The sequence below is a fragment of the Salmo trutta genome, chromosome 29 (genome assembly GCF_901001165.1).
Source record: "Salmo trutta chromosome 29, fSalTru1.1, whole genome shotgun sequence".
NCBI classification, from domain to species: Eukaryota; Metazoa; Chordata; class Actinopteri; order Salmoniformes; family Salmonidae; genus Salmo; species Salmo trutta.
The window spans coordinates 668,155-685,963 of record NC_042985.1 but is presented as its reverse complement, the minus strand read 5'-3'; the positions used below and the strand labels follow the sequence as shown (position 1 = coordinate 685,963).

General features: G+C 45.3%; 1 protein-coding gene across 1 annotated transcript in view; it reads left to right on the top strand.

Annotated features, from left to right (window-relative positions):
- Positions 1-8,655: 8,655 nt before the first annotated feature.
- The window catches only part of LOC115166717 (junctophilin-3-like), a 29,606-nt gene continuing 20,452 nt past the window's right edge, over positions 8,656-17,809 (top strand). The window contains exon 1 of the mRNA XM_029720434.1: positions 8,656-10,196. Coding sequence (XP_029576294.1) covers positions 9,815-10,196 — 382 coding nt within the window. The 5' untranslated portion in view covers positions 8,656-9,814. The remainder of the gene's footprint in view (positions 10,197-17,809) is intronic.

Here is a 17,809-nt window from a genome sequence, read left to right as displayed (position 1 = left end):
CTCTATTCCTACTCAAAAGAAGTGCGCTATATAGGTGTAGCAGTGTTGCTTCCGTACCTCTCCTCGCCCCAACCTGGGCTCGAACCAGGGTCCCTCTGAACACATCAACAACTGCCTCCCACGAAGCATCGTTACCTATCGCTCGAAAAAAAATGCGGCCCATGCAGTGCAATGGGAAACAACTACTATTAGCGCGCTCCACTAACTAGCTAGCCATTTCACACCGGTTACATAGGGAATAGGGTGCCATTTGGGATGTAATTTCATTCTACTTTGTGGCCAGTTGTTAGTCACCCTGACTGCAGCATATGACGTGTTCAATTTCTAAAAGATTTGTGGTAGAATGTCCATTGATCAGAAGTATCATTTATTGACTATGATGTCATGTATTTCGCAATATAAAGATAACTTTGATCACAGGACGGCCTCGTGGTAATGGTCTGAGCAGAATCAGTGGTGGACGGCCTCGTGGTAATGGTCTGAGCAGAATCAGTGGTGGACGGCCTCGTGGTAATGGTCGGAGCAGAATAAGTGGAGGACTGCCTCGTGGTAATGGTCGGAGCAGAATCAGTGGTGGACGGCCTCGTGGTAATGGTCTGAGCAGAATCAGTGGTGGACGGCCTCGTGGTAATGGTCGGAGCAGAATCAGTGGAGGACGGCCTCGTGGTAATGGTCTGAGCAGAATCAGTGGAGGACGGCCTCGTGGTAATGGTCTGAGCAGAATCAGTGGAGGATGGCCTCGTGGTAATGGTCGGAGCAGAATAAGTGGAGGACTGCCTCGTGGTAATGGTCGGAGCAGAATCAGTGGAGGACGGCCTCGTGGTAATGGTCTGAGCAGAATCAGTGGTGGACGGCCTCGTGGTAATGGTCGGAGCAGAATAAGTGGAGGACTGCCTCGTGGTAATGGTCGGAGCAGAATCAGTGGAGGACGGCCTCGTGGTAATGGTCGGAGCAGAATCAGTGGAGGACGGCCTCGTGGTAATGGTCGGAGCAGAATAAGTGGAGGACGGCCTCCTGGTAATGGTCTGAGCAGAATCAGTGGTGGACGGCCTCGTGGTAATGGTCGGAGCAGAATAAGTGGAGGACGGCCTTGTGGTAATGGTTGGAGCAGAATAAGTGGAGGACGGCCTCGTAGTAATGGTTGGAGCAGAATCAGTGGATCGCGTGCGTTTGATGCCATTCCATTCGCTCTGTTCCAGACATTATTATGAGTCGTCCTCCACTCAGCAGCCTCCTCTGGCTTTGATGTATTTAAAATGCTATATTCTATGGTTGGGCTCAGCACCATTTCAATTCCAGTCAATTCAAAAGAGTTAACCAAATTCCAAAACCAAATTTCCCCCATTGAAAAGCATTGAAGAGAATTGGAATTGGAATGTCAATGTACTTCCTGAATTGACTTGAAATGTAATGGAACCCAACCCTGCTATGTACAGTGGCAAGAAAAAGTATGTGAACCTTTTGGAATTACCTGGATTTCTGCATAAATTTTACATAAAATTCGATCTTATCTTCATCTAAGTCACAACAATAGACAAACACAGTGTACACACAAATTATTGTATTTTTATTGTCTATATTGAATACATCATTTAAATGTTCACAGTATAGGTTGGGAAAAAAGTATGTGAACCCCTAGGCTAATGACTTCTCCAAAAGCTAATTGGAGTCAGGAGTCAACTAACCTGGAGTCGAATCAATGAGACGAGAATGGAGATTTTGGTTTGAGCTGCCCTGCACCATAAAAAAACAATCACAAAATTTGAGTTTGCTATTCACAAGAAGCATTGCCTAATGTGAACCATGCCTCAAACAAAAGAGATCTCAGAAGACCTAAGATTAAGAATTGTTGCCTTGCATAAAGCTGGAAAGGGTTACAAAAGTATCTCTAAAAGTCAAATTGTCTATAAATTGAAAAAGTTCAGCACTGTTGCTACTCAACTTAGGAGTGGCCATCCTGCAAAGATGACTGCAAGAGCACAGTGCAGAATGCTCAATGAGGTTAAGAAGAATCCTAGAGTGTCAGCTAAAGACTTACAGAAATCTCTGGAACATGCTAACATCTCTGTTGACGAGTCTATAATACGTAAAACACTAAACAAGAATGGTGTTCATGGGAGGACACCATGTAAGAAGCCACTGCTGTCCAAAAAAAACATTGCTGCATATCTGTTATTCGCAAAAGAGCACCTGGATGTTCCACAGCGCTACTGGCAAAATATTCTGTGGACAGATGAAACTAAAGTTGTGTTGTTTGGAAGAACACACAACACTATGTGTTGAGAAAAAAAGGCACAGCACACCAACATCAAAACCTCATCCCAACTGTAAACTATGGTGGAGGGAGGATCATGGTTTGGGGCTGCTTTGCTGCCTCAGGGCCTGTACAGCTTGCTATCATCGACAAAAAAACGTATTCCCAAGTTTATCAAGACATTTTTCAGGAGAATGTAAGGCTATCTGTCCACCAATTTAAGCACAACAGAAGTTGGGTGATGCAACAGGACAACGACCCAAAACACAGAAGTAAATCAACAACAGAATGGCTTCAACAGAAGAAAATACACCTTCTGGAGTGGCCCAGTCAGAGTCCTTACCTCAACCCGATTTGAGATGCTGTGGTATGACCTCAAGAGAGCGGTTCACTCCAGACATCCCAAGAATATTGGGGAACTGAAACAGTTTTGTAAAGAGGAATGGTCCAAAATTCTTCTTGACCGTTGTGCAGGTCTGATCCACAACTACAGAAAACGTTTGGTTGAGGTTATTGCTGCCAAAGGAGGGTCAACCAGTTATTAAATCCAAGGGTTCACATACTTGTTCCACCCTGCACTGTGAATGTTTACACGGTGTGTTCAATAAAGACATGAAAACGTATAATTGTTTGGGTGTTATTAGTTTAAGCAGACTCTGTTTGTCTATTGTTGTGACTTAGATGAAGATCAGATACAATTGTATGACCAATTTATGCAGAAAGCCAGGTAATTCTAAAGGGATCACAAACTTTTTCTTCCCACTGTACATGATATAGAGTGCTATATACATTAGGATGTCTTATAGACTGGCTGACTGGGATGTGAAAGAAACAGAAGTTTCAACAGGAAATCGATTTTGTTTTATATTCTGCACATATGTTTTTATTAAGCTTCAGAATAAGAATGTGAAAGTCCTTGAGTGGCCCAGCCAACGCCCACACTTTTGTGGAAAGACTTGAAGATTGCTGTTCACCGCCACTCCCCATCTAACTTAACATAGCCTGAGAAAAATCTGCAAGGAAGAATGGGAGAAAATCCTTGAAGCCAGATGTACAAAGCCGATACAGATATACCCAAGACAACTCAAAGATGTAATCGCCGCCAAAGGTGCTTCTACATCCCAGAGTATTGACTGTGTGAATACTTACGTAAATTTGATATTTCTGTATTTTCAATACATTAGCAAAAATGTCTAAAACATGTTTTCACTATGTCATTATGAGGTATTATGTGTAGATGGGTGAGGAAAATGTTTTTAGAGAGGCACGAGAGAGGAGAGACAGACATTTGAAATATCTAAATTATTTTGTAAGTGTAATGTTTAATGTTCATTTCTGATTGTTCATTCCCTTTTGTTTGTTGCCTATTTCACTTGCCTTGGCAATGTAAACATACAATGACTGTACAAAAGACAGACTGACCAGGTGAATCCAGGTGAAGCTATGATCCCTTATTGATGTCACTTGTTAAATCAACTTCAATCAGTGTAGATGAAGAGGAGGAGACAGGTTAAAGAAGGATTTTAAAGTCTTGACACAATTGAGACATAGATTGTGTATGTGGGCCATTCAGAGGGTGAATGGGCAAGACAAAATACATTACATTTTTACATTTACATTTTACATTTACATTTACATGCCTTTACATGGTAGTAGGTGCCAGGCACACCGGTTTGAGTGTGTCAAGAACTGAAACACTTCTGGGTTTTTTACGATCAACAGTTTTCCGTGTGTATCACGTGTATCACGTGGGTGGTCCACCACCCAAAGGACATCCAACCAACTTGACATAACTGTGGGAAGCATTGGAGTCAACATGTGCCAGCATCCCTGTGGAACGCTTTCAACACCTTGTAGAGTCCATGCCCCGACGAGTTGAGGCTGTTCTAAGGGCAAAGGGGGGTGCAACTCAGTATAAGACATGTGTTGCTAATGTTTTGTACACTCAGTGTATGTTTCCCATGCCAATGAAGCCCTTCAAATTGAATTGAGAGAGAGAGGGAGAGGTGTGAAACAGGGAAGGGACTCAGGGGGTATGCTAATTTGGTATAGAGCCGACCTAACTCACTCTATTAAATTAATCAAAACAGGAACATTTTACATTCCCCTAGAAATTCAAAAAGAAATGATCTTAACAGAGAAAAATATCCTCCTGTATGCTACCTATATCCCCCCCACTAGAATCCCCATACTTTAATGAAGACAGCTTCTCCATCCTAGAGGGGGAAATCAATCATTTCCAGGCCCAGGGACATGTACTAGTCTGTGGTGACCTAAATGCCAGAACCGGACAAGAACCTGACACCCACAGCACACAGGGGGACAAACACCTGCCTGGAGGTGACAGCATTCCCTCCCCCATATGCCCCCCTAGACACAACTATGACAACATAACCAACAAAAACGGGTCACAACTCCTGCAGCTCTGTCGCACGCTGGGTATGTACATAGTCAATGGTAGGCTTCAAGGGGACTTCTATGGTAGGTACACCGATAGCTCATCTCTTGGCAGTAGTACTGTCGACTACTTTATCACTGACCTCAACCCAGAGTCTCTCAGAGTCAGTCCACTGACACCCCTATCAGAACACAGCAAAATCACAGTGTACTTGAACAGAGCAATACTCAATCATGAGGCATCAAAGCCAAAGGAACTGAGAAATATTAAGAAATGCTATAAATGGAAGGAATGTAGTTTGGAAACCTACCAAAAAAACTATTAGGCAACAACAAATTCAATCCATTTTAGACAACTTCCTGGACAAATCGTTCCACTGTAATTTGTATTTATTTAATTTATTTCACCTTTATTTAACTAGGTAGGCCATCTGAGAACAAGTTCTCAATTACAACTGCGACCTGGCCAGGATAAAGCAAAGCAGTGCGACACAAACAACGACACAGAGTTACTCATGGAATAAACAAACATACAGTCAATAATACAATTGAAAAAGTCTATATACAGTGTGTGCAAATTAGGTAAGATAAGGGATGTAAGGCAATAAATAGGCCATAGTGGCGAAGTAATTACAATATAGCAATTAAACACTTGAGTGATAGATGTGCAGAAGATGAGTGTGCAAGTAGAGATACTGGGGTGCAAAGGAGGAAGATAAATAAATAAATAACGGTATTGGGATGAGGTAGTTGGATGGGCTGTTTACAGATGGGCTATGTACAGGTGCAGTGATCTGTGAGCTGCTCTGACAGCTGGTGCTTAAAGCTAGTGAGGGAGATATGAGTCTCCAGCTTCAGAGATTTTTGTAGTTCGTTCCAGTCATTGGCAGCAGAGAACTGGAAGGAAAGGCGGCCAAATGAGGAATTGGCTTTGGGGGTGACCAGTGAAATATACCTGCTGGAGTGCGTGCTACGGGTGGGTGCTGCTATGGTGACCAGTGAGCTGAGATAAGGCAGGGCTTTACCTAGCAAAGACTTGTAGATGACCTGGAGCCAGTGGGTTTGGCGACGAGTATGAAGTGAGGGCCAGCCAACGAGAGCGTATAGCGTAATAGCGAAGGTGTAAACTTGGCAGTAGAAAATCTTAACAGTATATTTGACCTCTCAGCTTCCCTATCAAATCTAAAAATCTCAAATAGAAAACCGAAGAAAATTAACAACAATGACAAATGGTTTGATGAAGAATGCAAAAACCTAAGAAAGAAATTGAGAAACCTGTCCATCCAAAAACAGAGACCTGGAAAACCTGAGTCTACGCCTTCACTGTGGTGAATCACTAAAACAATACAGAAATACACTACAGAAAAATAAGGAACAGCATGTCAGAAATCAGCTCTATGTAATTGAATAATCCATAGACTCTAACCACTTCTGGGGAAAATTTGAAAACACTAAACAAACAACAACACGAAGAATTATCTATCCAAAATGGAGATGTATGGGTAAACCACTTCTCCAATCTTTTTGGCTCTATAACAAAGAACAAACAGCAAAAACATATACATGATCAAATACAAATCTTAGAATCAACTAATAAAGACTACCAGAACCCACTGGATTCTCCAATTACTTTGAATGAACTACAGAACAATATAAAAACCCTCAGTGAAATGATCAAATATACAGACAACAAATTCCAATTGGCTGTACTTAAACTCCTTAACATCCTCCTTAGCTCTGGCATCTTCCCCAATATTTGGAACCAAGGACTGATCACCCCAATCCACAAAAGTGGAGACAAATTTGGCCCCAATAACTACCGTGGGATTTGAGTCAACAGCAACCTTGGGAAAATCCTCTGCGTTATCATTAACAGCAGACTCGTACATTTCCTTAGTGAAAACAACATAATGTCAAATTGGCTTTTTACCAAATTATCGTATGACAGACCACGTATTCACCCTGCACACCCTAATTGACAAACAAACAAACCAAAACAAAGGCAAAGTCTTCTCATGCTTTGTTGATTTTAAAAAGCCTTCGACTCAATTTGGCATGAGGGTCTGCTATACAAATTGATGGAAAGTGGTGTTGGGGGAAAACATCCGACATTATAAAATCCATTTACACAAACAACAAGTGTGCGGTTAAAATAAGCAAAAAACACAATTTTTTTCCCACAGGGCAGAGGGGTGAGACGGGGATGTGGCTTAAGCCCCACCCTCTTCAACATATATATATCAACAAATTGGCGAGGGCACTAGAAAAGTCTGCAGCCCCAGCCTCACCCTACTGAAATCTGAAGTCAAATGTCTACTGTTTGCTGATGATCTGGTGCTTCTGTCACCAACCAAGGAGGGCCTACAGCAGCATCTAGATCTTCTGCACAGATTCTGCCAGATCTGGGCCCTAACAGTAAATCTCAGTAAGACCAAAATAATGGTGTTCCAAAAAAGGTCCAGTCGCCAGGACCACAAATACAAATTCCATCTGGACACCGTTGCCCTAGAGCACACAAAAAACTATACATACCTCGGCCTAAACATCAGTGCCACAGCTTACTTCCACAAAGCTGTGAACGATCTGAGAGACATGGCAAGAAGGGCCTTCTATGCCATCAAAAGGAACATAAAATTCAACATACCAATTAGAATCTGGCTAAAAATACTTGAATCAGTTATAGAACCCATTGCCCTTTATGGTTGTGAGGTCTGGGGTCCACTCACCAACCAAGAATTCACAAAATGAGACAAACACCAAATTGAGACTACATGCAGAATTCTGCAAAAATATCCTCTGTGTACAACGTTGAACACCAAATAATGCATGCAGAACAGAATTAGGCCGTTACCCGCTAATTATCAAAATCCAGAAAAGAGATGTTAAATTCTACAACCACCTAAAAGGAAGCAATTCCCAAACCTTCCATAACAAAGCCATCATCTACAGAGAAATGAACCTGGAGAAGAGTCCCCTAAGCAAGCTGGTCCTGGGGCTCTGTTCACAAACACACAAACACACAAACAGACCCTACAGAGCCCCAGGACAGCAACACAATTAGACCAAACCAAATCATGAGAACAAAAAGATAATTACTTGACACATTGGAAAGAATTAACAAAAAAACAGAGCAAACTGGAATGCAATTTGGCCCTAAACAGAGAGTACACAGTGGCAGAATACCTGACCACTGTGACCGACCCAAACTTAAGGAAAGCTTTGACTATGCACAGACTCAGTGAGCATAGCCTTGCTATTGAGAAAGGCCGCCGTAGGCAGACCTGGCTCTCAAGAGAAGACAGGCTATGTGCACACTGCCCACAAAATGAGGTGAAAACTGAGCTGCACTTCCTAACCTCCTGCCAAATGTATGACCATATTAGAGACACACTTCCCTCAGATTACACAGATCCACAAAGAATTCGAAAACAAACCCGGTTTTGATAAACTCCCATATCTACTGGGTGAAATACCACAGTGTGCCATCACAGCAGCAAGATTTGTGACCTGTTGCCACAAGAAAAGGTCAAGCAGTGAAGAACAAACACCATTGTAAATACAAACCATATTTATGCTTATTTATTTTCCCTTTTGTACTTCAACCATTTGTACATCGTTACAACACTGTATATATACATAATATGACATTTATAATGTCTTTATTCTTTTGGAAGTTTTGTGAGTGTAATGTCTACTGTTCATTTTTATTGTTTATTTCACTTTTGTATATTATCTACTTCACTTGCTTTGGCAATGTTAACATATGTTTCCCATGCCAATAAAGCCCCTTGAATTGAATTGAGAGAGAGGTAGAGAGGAGAGAGAGAGAGAGGTAGATCATTAGGGAAAGCAGGATATATCCCCAAAGGGCCAGCTGTAGTGAACCGAACACATACTGCTCTTCCCCTGTCCCTGTATCCCTATCTCTTTAAGAGCCTACAGGAGGAGGGAGGGAGAGAGGGAGCATGTGGGGGAGGGGTATTGGATGGGGTGGAACAGTCCTTCAGTAATGAGCAGATTTTAGAGCGAGAGAGAGAGAGAGAGCAAGGGAGAGAAGAGACCGAGAGACCACCACCATATGACTTGTGGGAAACTGGATATATTAACGACCCAGACATAAGGGGCTTGAGCTCTAAAATACAGAAGATAAAGCGGAAAGGAAGACAATCATTATATATATATTTTTTGTTGCATCAACCCTCCTCCCATGTTGTTCAGGAGAGACTGCAGCTCCATCGCTACAGCGCAGCAGGAGCACAGTGTGGAGGAGAGGAGGAGGAAGGAGAGAACAAGACAGAAGAATAGAGGAGCAAAGGGGAAATACACAGTCAGTTAGGTCGTCTGAGGTGTGTGTGTGTTCAGTGTGTGTGTGTGTGTTTATGGATGTGTGTGTTCGGATGTTTCCAGCCCATTCTATAGCTATAGCCCATCTGTTTATTTTTGGGGCGTACTGGTGCGGTACGATCCCTCTCCTGTCTCTATCCTCTCTCCCTCTCCTGTCTCTATCCTCTCTCCCTCTCCTGTCTCTATCCTCTCTCCCTCTCCTGTCTTTATCCTCTCTCCATTTCTGTGTGCCAGTACGGCACAGCTAGGCGGGTGGTGGTGTAATGTCTGATTGAGCTCATCAGGCTGTGCTCGCTGTGTCGCTGCTGCCGTCAGGGCCTCTGGGACTATTAGAAAAGCCTGGGCCTAGCCTGTCTGGAGCGCCCCAGCCAACGGAGAGGTGAGTGGGTTAGTGCCATCCCAGCTGGCGAGGCTGTGTAGAGGAGGGTGGAGGAGGAGGAGGAGGAGAGGAGGAGGAGCGCATACAGCCTGCATGCCCATGGGAAGCAGAATGCTCGGCTGGCAGTAGCATCTAACATCCTTAACGTCGCGCCAGGCCCAGATCCAGACCCTGCCACCTCCACTGACAGACAGACGAAACCTATCTCTCCATCCCAGGTGATGCTCTCTGGACCAAGTCCTGCTCTGTACAAGACGGGGAACCTGTTTTTGATTCCATTATCATAAAAAACCCAACAACAAGAAGGTAAAGGGAAATACTACGAGATATAAACCTCCATGATACTACCTCCATCCTCGCCTCCCGGCCCTGATCTTTCTGTGTAAACCTGATTCTCTCTTCTTGACGTTCTGAGGATTTTGCCTAAACCTGTTTCATGCATGTCCACTGGAGGCAGGTTTGACTTTGATGACGGGGGGTCGTACTGTGGAGGGTGGGAGCAGGGCAAGGCCCATGGCCGGGGGGTCTGCACAGGGCCACAGGGTCAGGGGGAGTACGCCGGGGCCTGGAGCCACGGCTTCGAGGTCCTGGGCGTCTACACCTGGCCCAGCGGGAATAGCTACCAGGGCACGTGGGCGCAGGGGAAACGCCACGGTGTGGGCGTGGAGAGTAAGGGCCGCTGGGACTACAGGGGGGAGTGGACGCAGGGCTTCAAGGGACGCTACGGCCAACTGGAGAGCACGGTTAGCGGGGCCCGTTACGAAGGGACCTGGAGCAACGGCCTGCAGGATGGATACGGAACTGAGACGTACTCCGATGGAGGTAAGGAAGGGACACACCAAGTCATCAAGCTGAGGTTGCTCTTACTATGCAGCGCACTTGTATTCATTCTATTTTGGTTTTAAGACACTTTAAAACTATAAGGGTCACTCTACCCTCTCCTTCTCCTGTACCTCTCATCCTCCTTTCAACCCTCATCCCATTTCATTCTGATCTCTCCATCTCTTTTCATACAGTATCTCTACCTGCCTCCCCTTGTATCTGAAACGGTTATCCATATCTGAGACCTATTTCAGCTGGGATTGATAACAATATACAGGTCACCTCCCCAGTCAGCAGTTATAGGCCTGAAACATACACTGAATCAGAGAGGAGCCCCTGCAGACTGGCACTAGATCCTAGAGAACATCCAGGACTAGGTCTGGATCTGGGCTAGCTGAATCAGAGAGGAGCCCCTGCAGACTGGCACTAGATCCTAGAGAACATCCAGGACCAGGTCTGGATCTGGGCTAGCTGAATCAGAGAGGAGCCCCTGCAGACTGGCACTAGATCCTAGAGAACATCCAGGACTAGGTCTGGATCTGGGCTAGCTGAATCAGAGAGGAGCCCCTGCAGACTGGCACTAGATCCTAGAGAACATCCAGGACCAGGTCTGGATCTGGGCTAGCTGAATCAGAGAGGAGCCCCTGCAGACTGGCACTAGATCCTAGAGAACATCCAGGACTAGGTCTGGATCTGGGCTAGGCTCTATGTGTGTGCAAGCTTTACAAAGACAGAGTATGTAGGCTATTTTGCTATTTCCAGTTCGGTAATAAAGTGGTGTGAAAGCAGAACACTTAATGTGGGCTAGCAGTATAGTACATGTTACCACGCAAAGACAAACAATGATGCTGCCAGTAATGTCAGCTAACTGAAATGCATCAGTGTTTATACATGTATATAGCATCTGACTGCCTGCCACCATCTTATTTGAAGCCTGTTGAATCTTTATATCCTCTCAGCATCCATCTCTATTCCCCAACCCTCTATTCCTCCCTCCTCTATTCCTCCTCCTCTATTCCCCTCCTCTATTCCTCCCTCCTCTATTCCCCCTACTCTATTCCCCCTCCCCTATTCCTCCCTCCTCTATTCCCCCTCCTCTATGCCCTCCTCTATCCCCCTCCTCTATTCCTCCCTCCTCTATTCCTCCTCCTCTATTCCCCTCCTCTATTCCTCCCTCCTCTATTCCCCCTACTCTATTCCCCCTCCTCTATTCCCCCTCCTCTATCCCCCTCCTCTATTCCTCCTCCTCTATTCCTCCTCCTCTATTCCCCCTCCTCTATTCCCCCTCCTCTATCCCCCTCCTCTATTCCTCCACCTCTGTTCCCCCTCCTCTATTCCCCCCTCCTCTATTCCTCCCTCCTCTATTCCTCCTCCTCTATTCCCCTCCTCTATTCCTCCCTCCTCTATTCCCCCTACTCTATTCCCCCTCCTCGATTCCCCCTACTCTATTCCCCCTACTCTATTCCCCCTCCTCTATTCCTCCTCCTCTATTCCTCCTCCTCTATTCCCCCTCCTCTATTCCTCCCTCCTCTATTCCTTCCTCTATTCCTCCCTCCTCTATTCCCCCTCTATTCCTCCCTCCTCTATTCCTTCCTCCTCCATTCCTCCTCCTCTATTCCTCCTCCTCTATTCCTCCCTCCTCTATTCCCCCTCCTCTATTCCCCCTACTCTATTCCCCCTCCTCTATTCCCCCTCCTCTATTCCTCCTCCTCTATTCCTTCCTCCTCTATTCCTTCCTCCTCTATTCCTCCCTCCTCTATTCCCCCTCCTCTGTTCCCCCTCCTTTATTCCTCCCTCCCCTATTCCTCCCTCCTCTATTCCCCCTCCTCTATGCCTCCTCCTCTATTCCTCCCTCCTATATTCCCCCTCCTCTGTTCCCCCTCCTCTATTCCTCCCTCCCCTATTCCTCCTCCTCTATGCCTCCTCCTCTTTTCCTCCTCCTCTATGCCTCCTCCTCTATGCCTCCTCCTCTATTCCCCCTCCTCTATTCCCCCTCCTATATTCCTCCCTCCTATATTCCCCCTCCTCTATTCATCCTCCTCTATTCATACTCGTCTATTCCCCCCTCCTCTATTCTCCCTCCTCTATTCTCCCCTCCTCTATTCCCCCTCCTCTATTCCTCCTCTGTTCCCCCTCCTCTATCCCCTCCTCTATTCCCCCTCCTCTATTCCCCCTCCTCTATTCCCCCTCCTCCATTCTCCCCTACTATAACACATCCATTCTCTCTCTCCCCCCATCCCTCTCTCTCTCTCTGAGTTATACCACAGACGCCTCTGTACTGTAAATCGCCATGGTAACGCCGAGACAGCAGGTCAGCGTGTCACTGGAGACTATCTGTTTTCTGCGCCCTGATTGGTGCTTTGGCATTGTCACTGGGGTTTTCTGACTTGGGCGCAAAGGGACAGTTTGAAATTGACTGAGGTGGGCCGGTCCAAAATAGGGGAGGTTTGTCAAACTTTTTGTTTTGCTTTGGGGAGGGATGGGGGATGTTTATTTATTTGTATTATTAGGCACAGGGGAGGGTAGTGCATTTTTCCCTGGTTTACATTCCCCATTTTGCAGGTTTAACTACATAATTTATTCAATATAGCTACATTTCCTCATCTGCCTGCAGGCTCCTCCCCTATCAAGGTTTTTTGGTATTTCCCTTATGCTCTACGCTTTTCTGCACGCTTAGTATACAGTCAACTCTATCCTGCCCTCTATACATAGTGACAATAGTGGTAGGTGGATCTTTTGTCCAGATCTGCAATATGCTAACTAGCAATCATACCACACGTAAAATCATTCAAATCTGCACCAATTTTGTACATAAATCCACAAGCCCGTAGAGGAATAGCTGATGGGCAGCGGATTCCCTTATCAAAATAGTAAATAGTGAATAATTTAATTAATCTGAATCCATTGTTTTTAAACAATTATTTTTTGACTAAATGAATGAATGTGCTTCGCCATTGTAGTGGTTGTGGTTTTGGGTTAAATCAAGGTGAATCGAATCATGGGAATCAAAATAATAATTTGTGAAAGGCTTTCGACTCTGTCAATCACCACATCCTCATCGGCAGACTCAATAGTCTTGGTTTCTCAAATGACTGCCTCGCCTGGTTCACCAACTACTTCTCTGATAGCGTTCAGTGTGTCAAATCGGAGGGCCTGTTGTCCGGACCTCTGGCAGTCTCTATGGGGGTGCCACAGGGTTCAATTCTCGGGCCAACTCTTTTCTCAGTATACATCAATGATGTCGCTCTTGCTTCTGGTGAGTCTCTGATCCACCTCTACGCAGACGACACCATTCTGTATACTTCTGGCCCTTCTTTGGACACTGTGTTAACAACCCTCCAGACGAGCTTCAATGCCATACAACTCTCCTTCCGTGGACTCCAACTGCTCTTAAATACAAGTAAAACTAAACGCATGTTCTTCAACCGATCGCTGCCTGCACCTGCCCGCCCGTCCAGCATCACTACTCTGGACGGTTCTGACTTAGAATATGTGGACAACTACAAATACCTAGGTGTCTGGTTAGACTGTGAACTCTCCTTCCAGACTCACATCGAACATCTCCAATCCAAGTTAAATATAGAATTGGCTTCCTATTTCGCAACAAAGCATCCTTCACTCATGCTGCCAAACATACCCTTGTAAAACTGACCATCCTACCGATCCTCGACTTCGGCGATGTCATTTACAAAATAGCCTCCAATACCCTACTCAATAAACTGGATGCAGTCTATCACAGTGCCATCCGTTTTGTCACCAAAGCCCCATATACTACCCACCACTGCGACCTGTACACTCTCGTTGGCTGGCCCTCGCTTCATACTCGCCGCCAACCCACTGGCTCCAGGTCATCTACAAGACCCTGGTAGGTAAAGTCCCCCCTTATCTCAGCTCGCTAGTCACCATAGCAGCACCCACCTGTAGCACGCGCTCCAGCAGGTATATCTCACTGGTCACCCCCAAAGCCAATTCCTCCTTCGGCCATCTCTCCTTCCAGTTCTCTGCTGCCAATGACTGGAGCGAACTACAAAAATCTCTGAAACTGGAAACACTTATCTCCCTCACTAGCTTTAAGCACCAGCTGTCAGAGCAGCTCACAGATCACTGCACCTGTACATAGCCCATCTATAATTTAGCCCAAACAACTACCTCATCCCCTACTGTATTTATTTATTTATTTATTTTGCTCCTTTGCACCCCATTATTTCTATTTCTACTTTGCACTTTCTTCCACTGCAAATCTACCTTTCCAGTGTTTTACTTGCTATATTGTATTTACTTTGCCACCATGGCCTTTTTGCCTTTACCTCCCTTATCTCACCTCATTTGCTCACATTGTATATAGACTTATTTTTCTACTGTATTATTGACCGAATGTTTGTTTTACTCCATGTGTAACTCTGTGTTGTTGTATCTGTCAAACTGCTTTGCTTTATCTTGGCCAGGTCACAATTGTAAATGAGAACTTGTTCTCAACTTGCCTACCTGGTTAAAAAAAGGTGAAATAAAAAATTGAAAAAATAAAAATTACAAATAAAAATCGCAAAGAGATAAAGGAATCAATTTAGCTGTAACCTTCCTTTCGAATTGTGTCGCTGCAAAATTCATTACCCTGACTGATACTCCAACACCTGACACCAATATAGTGGATTAGGAGGGTTACCCTGACTGAGACTCAATCCCTGACAGTAATATAGTGGATTAGGAGGGTTACCCTGACTGATACTCCAACACCTGACAGTAATATAGTGGATTAGGAGGGTTACCCTGACTGATACTCCAACACCTGACACCAATATAGTGGATTAGGAGGGTTACCCTGACTGATACTCCAACACCTGACACCAATATAGTGGATTAGGAGGGTTACCCTGACTGATACTCCAAAACCTGACAGTAATATAGTGGATTAGGAGGGTTACCCTGACTGATACTCCAACACCTGACACCAATATAGTGGATGAGGAAGGTTACCCTGACTGATACTCCAACACCTGACAGTAATATAGTGGATTAGGAGGGTTACCCTGACTGATACTCCAACACCTGACAGTAATATAGTGGATTAGGAGGGTTACCCTGACTGATACTCAATCCCTGGTCCCTATTGTTGTCATTCTAAACCCTGGTCTCTATGGCTGTCATTCCAAACCCTGGTCTCTATGGCTGTCATTCTAAACCCTGGTTCCTGTGGCTGTCATTCTAAACCCTGGTCTCTATGGCTGTCATTCTAAACCCTGGTCCCTGTGGCTGTCATTCTAAACCCTGGTTCCTGTGGCTGTCATTCTAAACCCTGGTCTCTATGGCTGTCATTACAAACCCTGGTCTCTATGGCTGTCATTCTAAACCCTGGTCTCTATGGCTGTCATTCTAAACCCTGGTCTCTATGGCTGTCATTCTAAACCCTGGTCTCTATGGCTGTCATTCTAAACCCTGGTGCCTGTGGCTGTCATTCTAAACCCTGGTTCCTGTGGCTGTCATTCTAAACCCTGGTCTCTATGGCTGTCATTCTAAACCCTGGTCCCTGTGGCTGTCATTCTAAACCCTGGTTCCTGTGGCTGTCATTCTAAACCCTGGTCCCTGTGGCTGTCATTCTAAACCCTGGTCCCTGTGGCTGTCATTCTAAACCCTGGTTCCCGTGGCTGTCATTCTAAAACCTGGTCCCTGTGACTGTCATTCTAATCCCTGGTCTCTATGGCTGTCATTCTAAACCCTGGTTCCTGTGGCTGTCATTCTAAACCCTGGTCCCTGTGACTGTCATTCTAAACCCTGGTCTCTATGGCTGTCATTCTAAACCCTGGTCCCTGTGGCTGTCATTCTAAACCCTGGTTCCTGTGACTGTCATTCCAAACCCTGGTCTCTATGGCTGTCATTCTAAACCCTGGTCTCTATGGCTGTCATTCTAAACCCTGGTCTCTATGGCTGTCATTCTAAGCCCTGGTCTCTATGGCTGTCATTCTAAACCCTGGTCCCTGTGGCTGTCATTCTAAACCCTGGTTCCTGTGACTGTCATTCCAAACCCTGGTCTCTATGGCTGTCATTCTAAACCCTGGTCTCTATGGCTGTCATTCTGAACCCTGGTCTCTATGGCTGTCATTCTAAACCCTGGTCCCTGTGGCTGTCATTCTAAACCCTGGTTCCTGTGGCTGTCATTCTAAACCCTGGTCTCTATGGCTGTCATTACAAACCCTGGTCTCTATGGCTGTCATTCTAAACCCTGGTCTCTATGGCTGTCATTCTAAACCCTGGTCTCTATGGCTGTCATTCTAAACCCTGGTCTCTATGGCTGTCATTCTAAACCCTGGTTCCTGTGGCTGTCATTCTAAACCCTGGTTCCTGTGGCTGTCATTCTAAACCCTGGTCTCTATGGCTGTCATTCTAAACCCTGGTCCCTGTGGCTGTCATTCTAAACCCTGGTTCCTGTGGCTGTCATTCTAAACCCTGGTCCCTGTGGCTGTCATTCTAAACCCTGGTCCCTGTGGCTGTCATTCTAAACCCTGGTTCCCGTGGCTGTCATTCTAAACCCTGGTCCCTGTGACTGTCATTCTAATCCCTGGTCTCTATGGCTGTCATTCTAAACCCTGGTTCCTGTGGCTGTCATTCTAAACCCTGGTCCCTGTGACTGTCATTCTAAACCCTGGTCTCTATGGCTGTCATTCTAAACCCTGGTCCCTGTGGCTGTCATTCTAAACCCTGGTTCCTGTGACTGTCATTCCAAACCCTGGTCTCTATGGCTGTCATTCTAAACCCTGGTCTCTATGGCTGTCATTCTAAACCCTGGTCTCTATGGCTGTCATTCTAAGCCCTGGTCTCTATGGCTGTCATTCTAAGCCCTGGTCTCTATGGCTGTCATTATAAATCCTGGTCTCTATGGCTGCCAATGACCCGGTTTCACTTCCTTGTCCTGTCGTTCAGTACGTTGGTGTCAGAAGTGGGAATACCAAAAGGCTAAAATATCTTGGTGAGGTCGCTAGCTGTTGTACAGAAGGTGTTTAGTATTATTACAAGGGGTACAACTTTTATTAGATTTTTGATAATTATTTTTTTCTCTTCACTGGCTCGCCTCTCTTTTCAAAAAAATAATAATGATCCTCCCTAGACTAGTGTACAACAACACAATAATCCTCCCTAGACTAGCCTACAACACAATAATCCTCCCTAGACTAGCCTACAACACAATGATCCTCCCTAGACTAGCCTACAACACAATGATCCTCCCTAGACTAGCCTACAACAAAATGATCCTCCCTAGACTAGCCTACAACACAATGATCCTCCCTAGACTAGCCTACAACACAATAATCCTCCCTAGACTAGCCTACAACACAATGATCCTCCCTAGACTAGTCTACAACACAATGATCCTCCCTAGATTAGCCTACAACACAATGATCCTCCCTAGACTAGCCTACAACACAAGGATCCTCCCTAGACTAGTCTACAACACAATGATCCACCCTAGACTAGCCTACAACACGATAATCCTCCCTAGACTAGTTTACAACACAATGATCCTCCCTAGACTAGTCTACAACAACACAATGATCCTCCCTAGACTAGCCTACAACACAATGATCCTCCCTAGACTAGCCTACAACAACACAATGATCCTC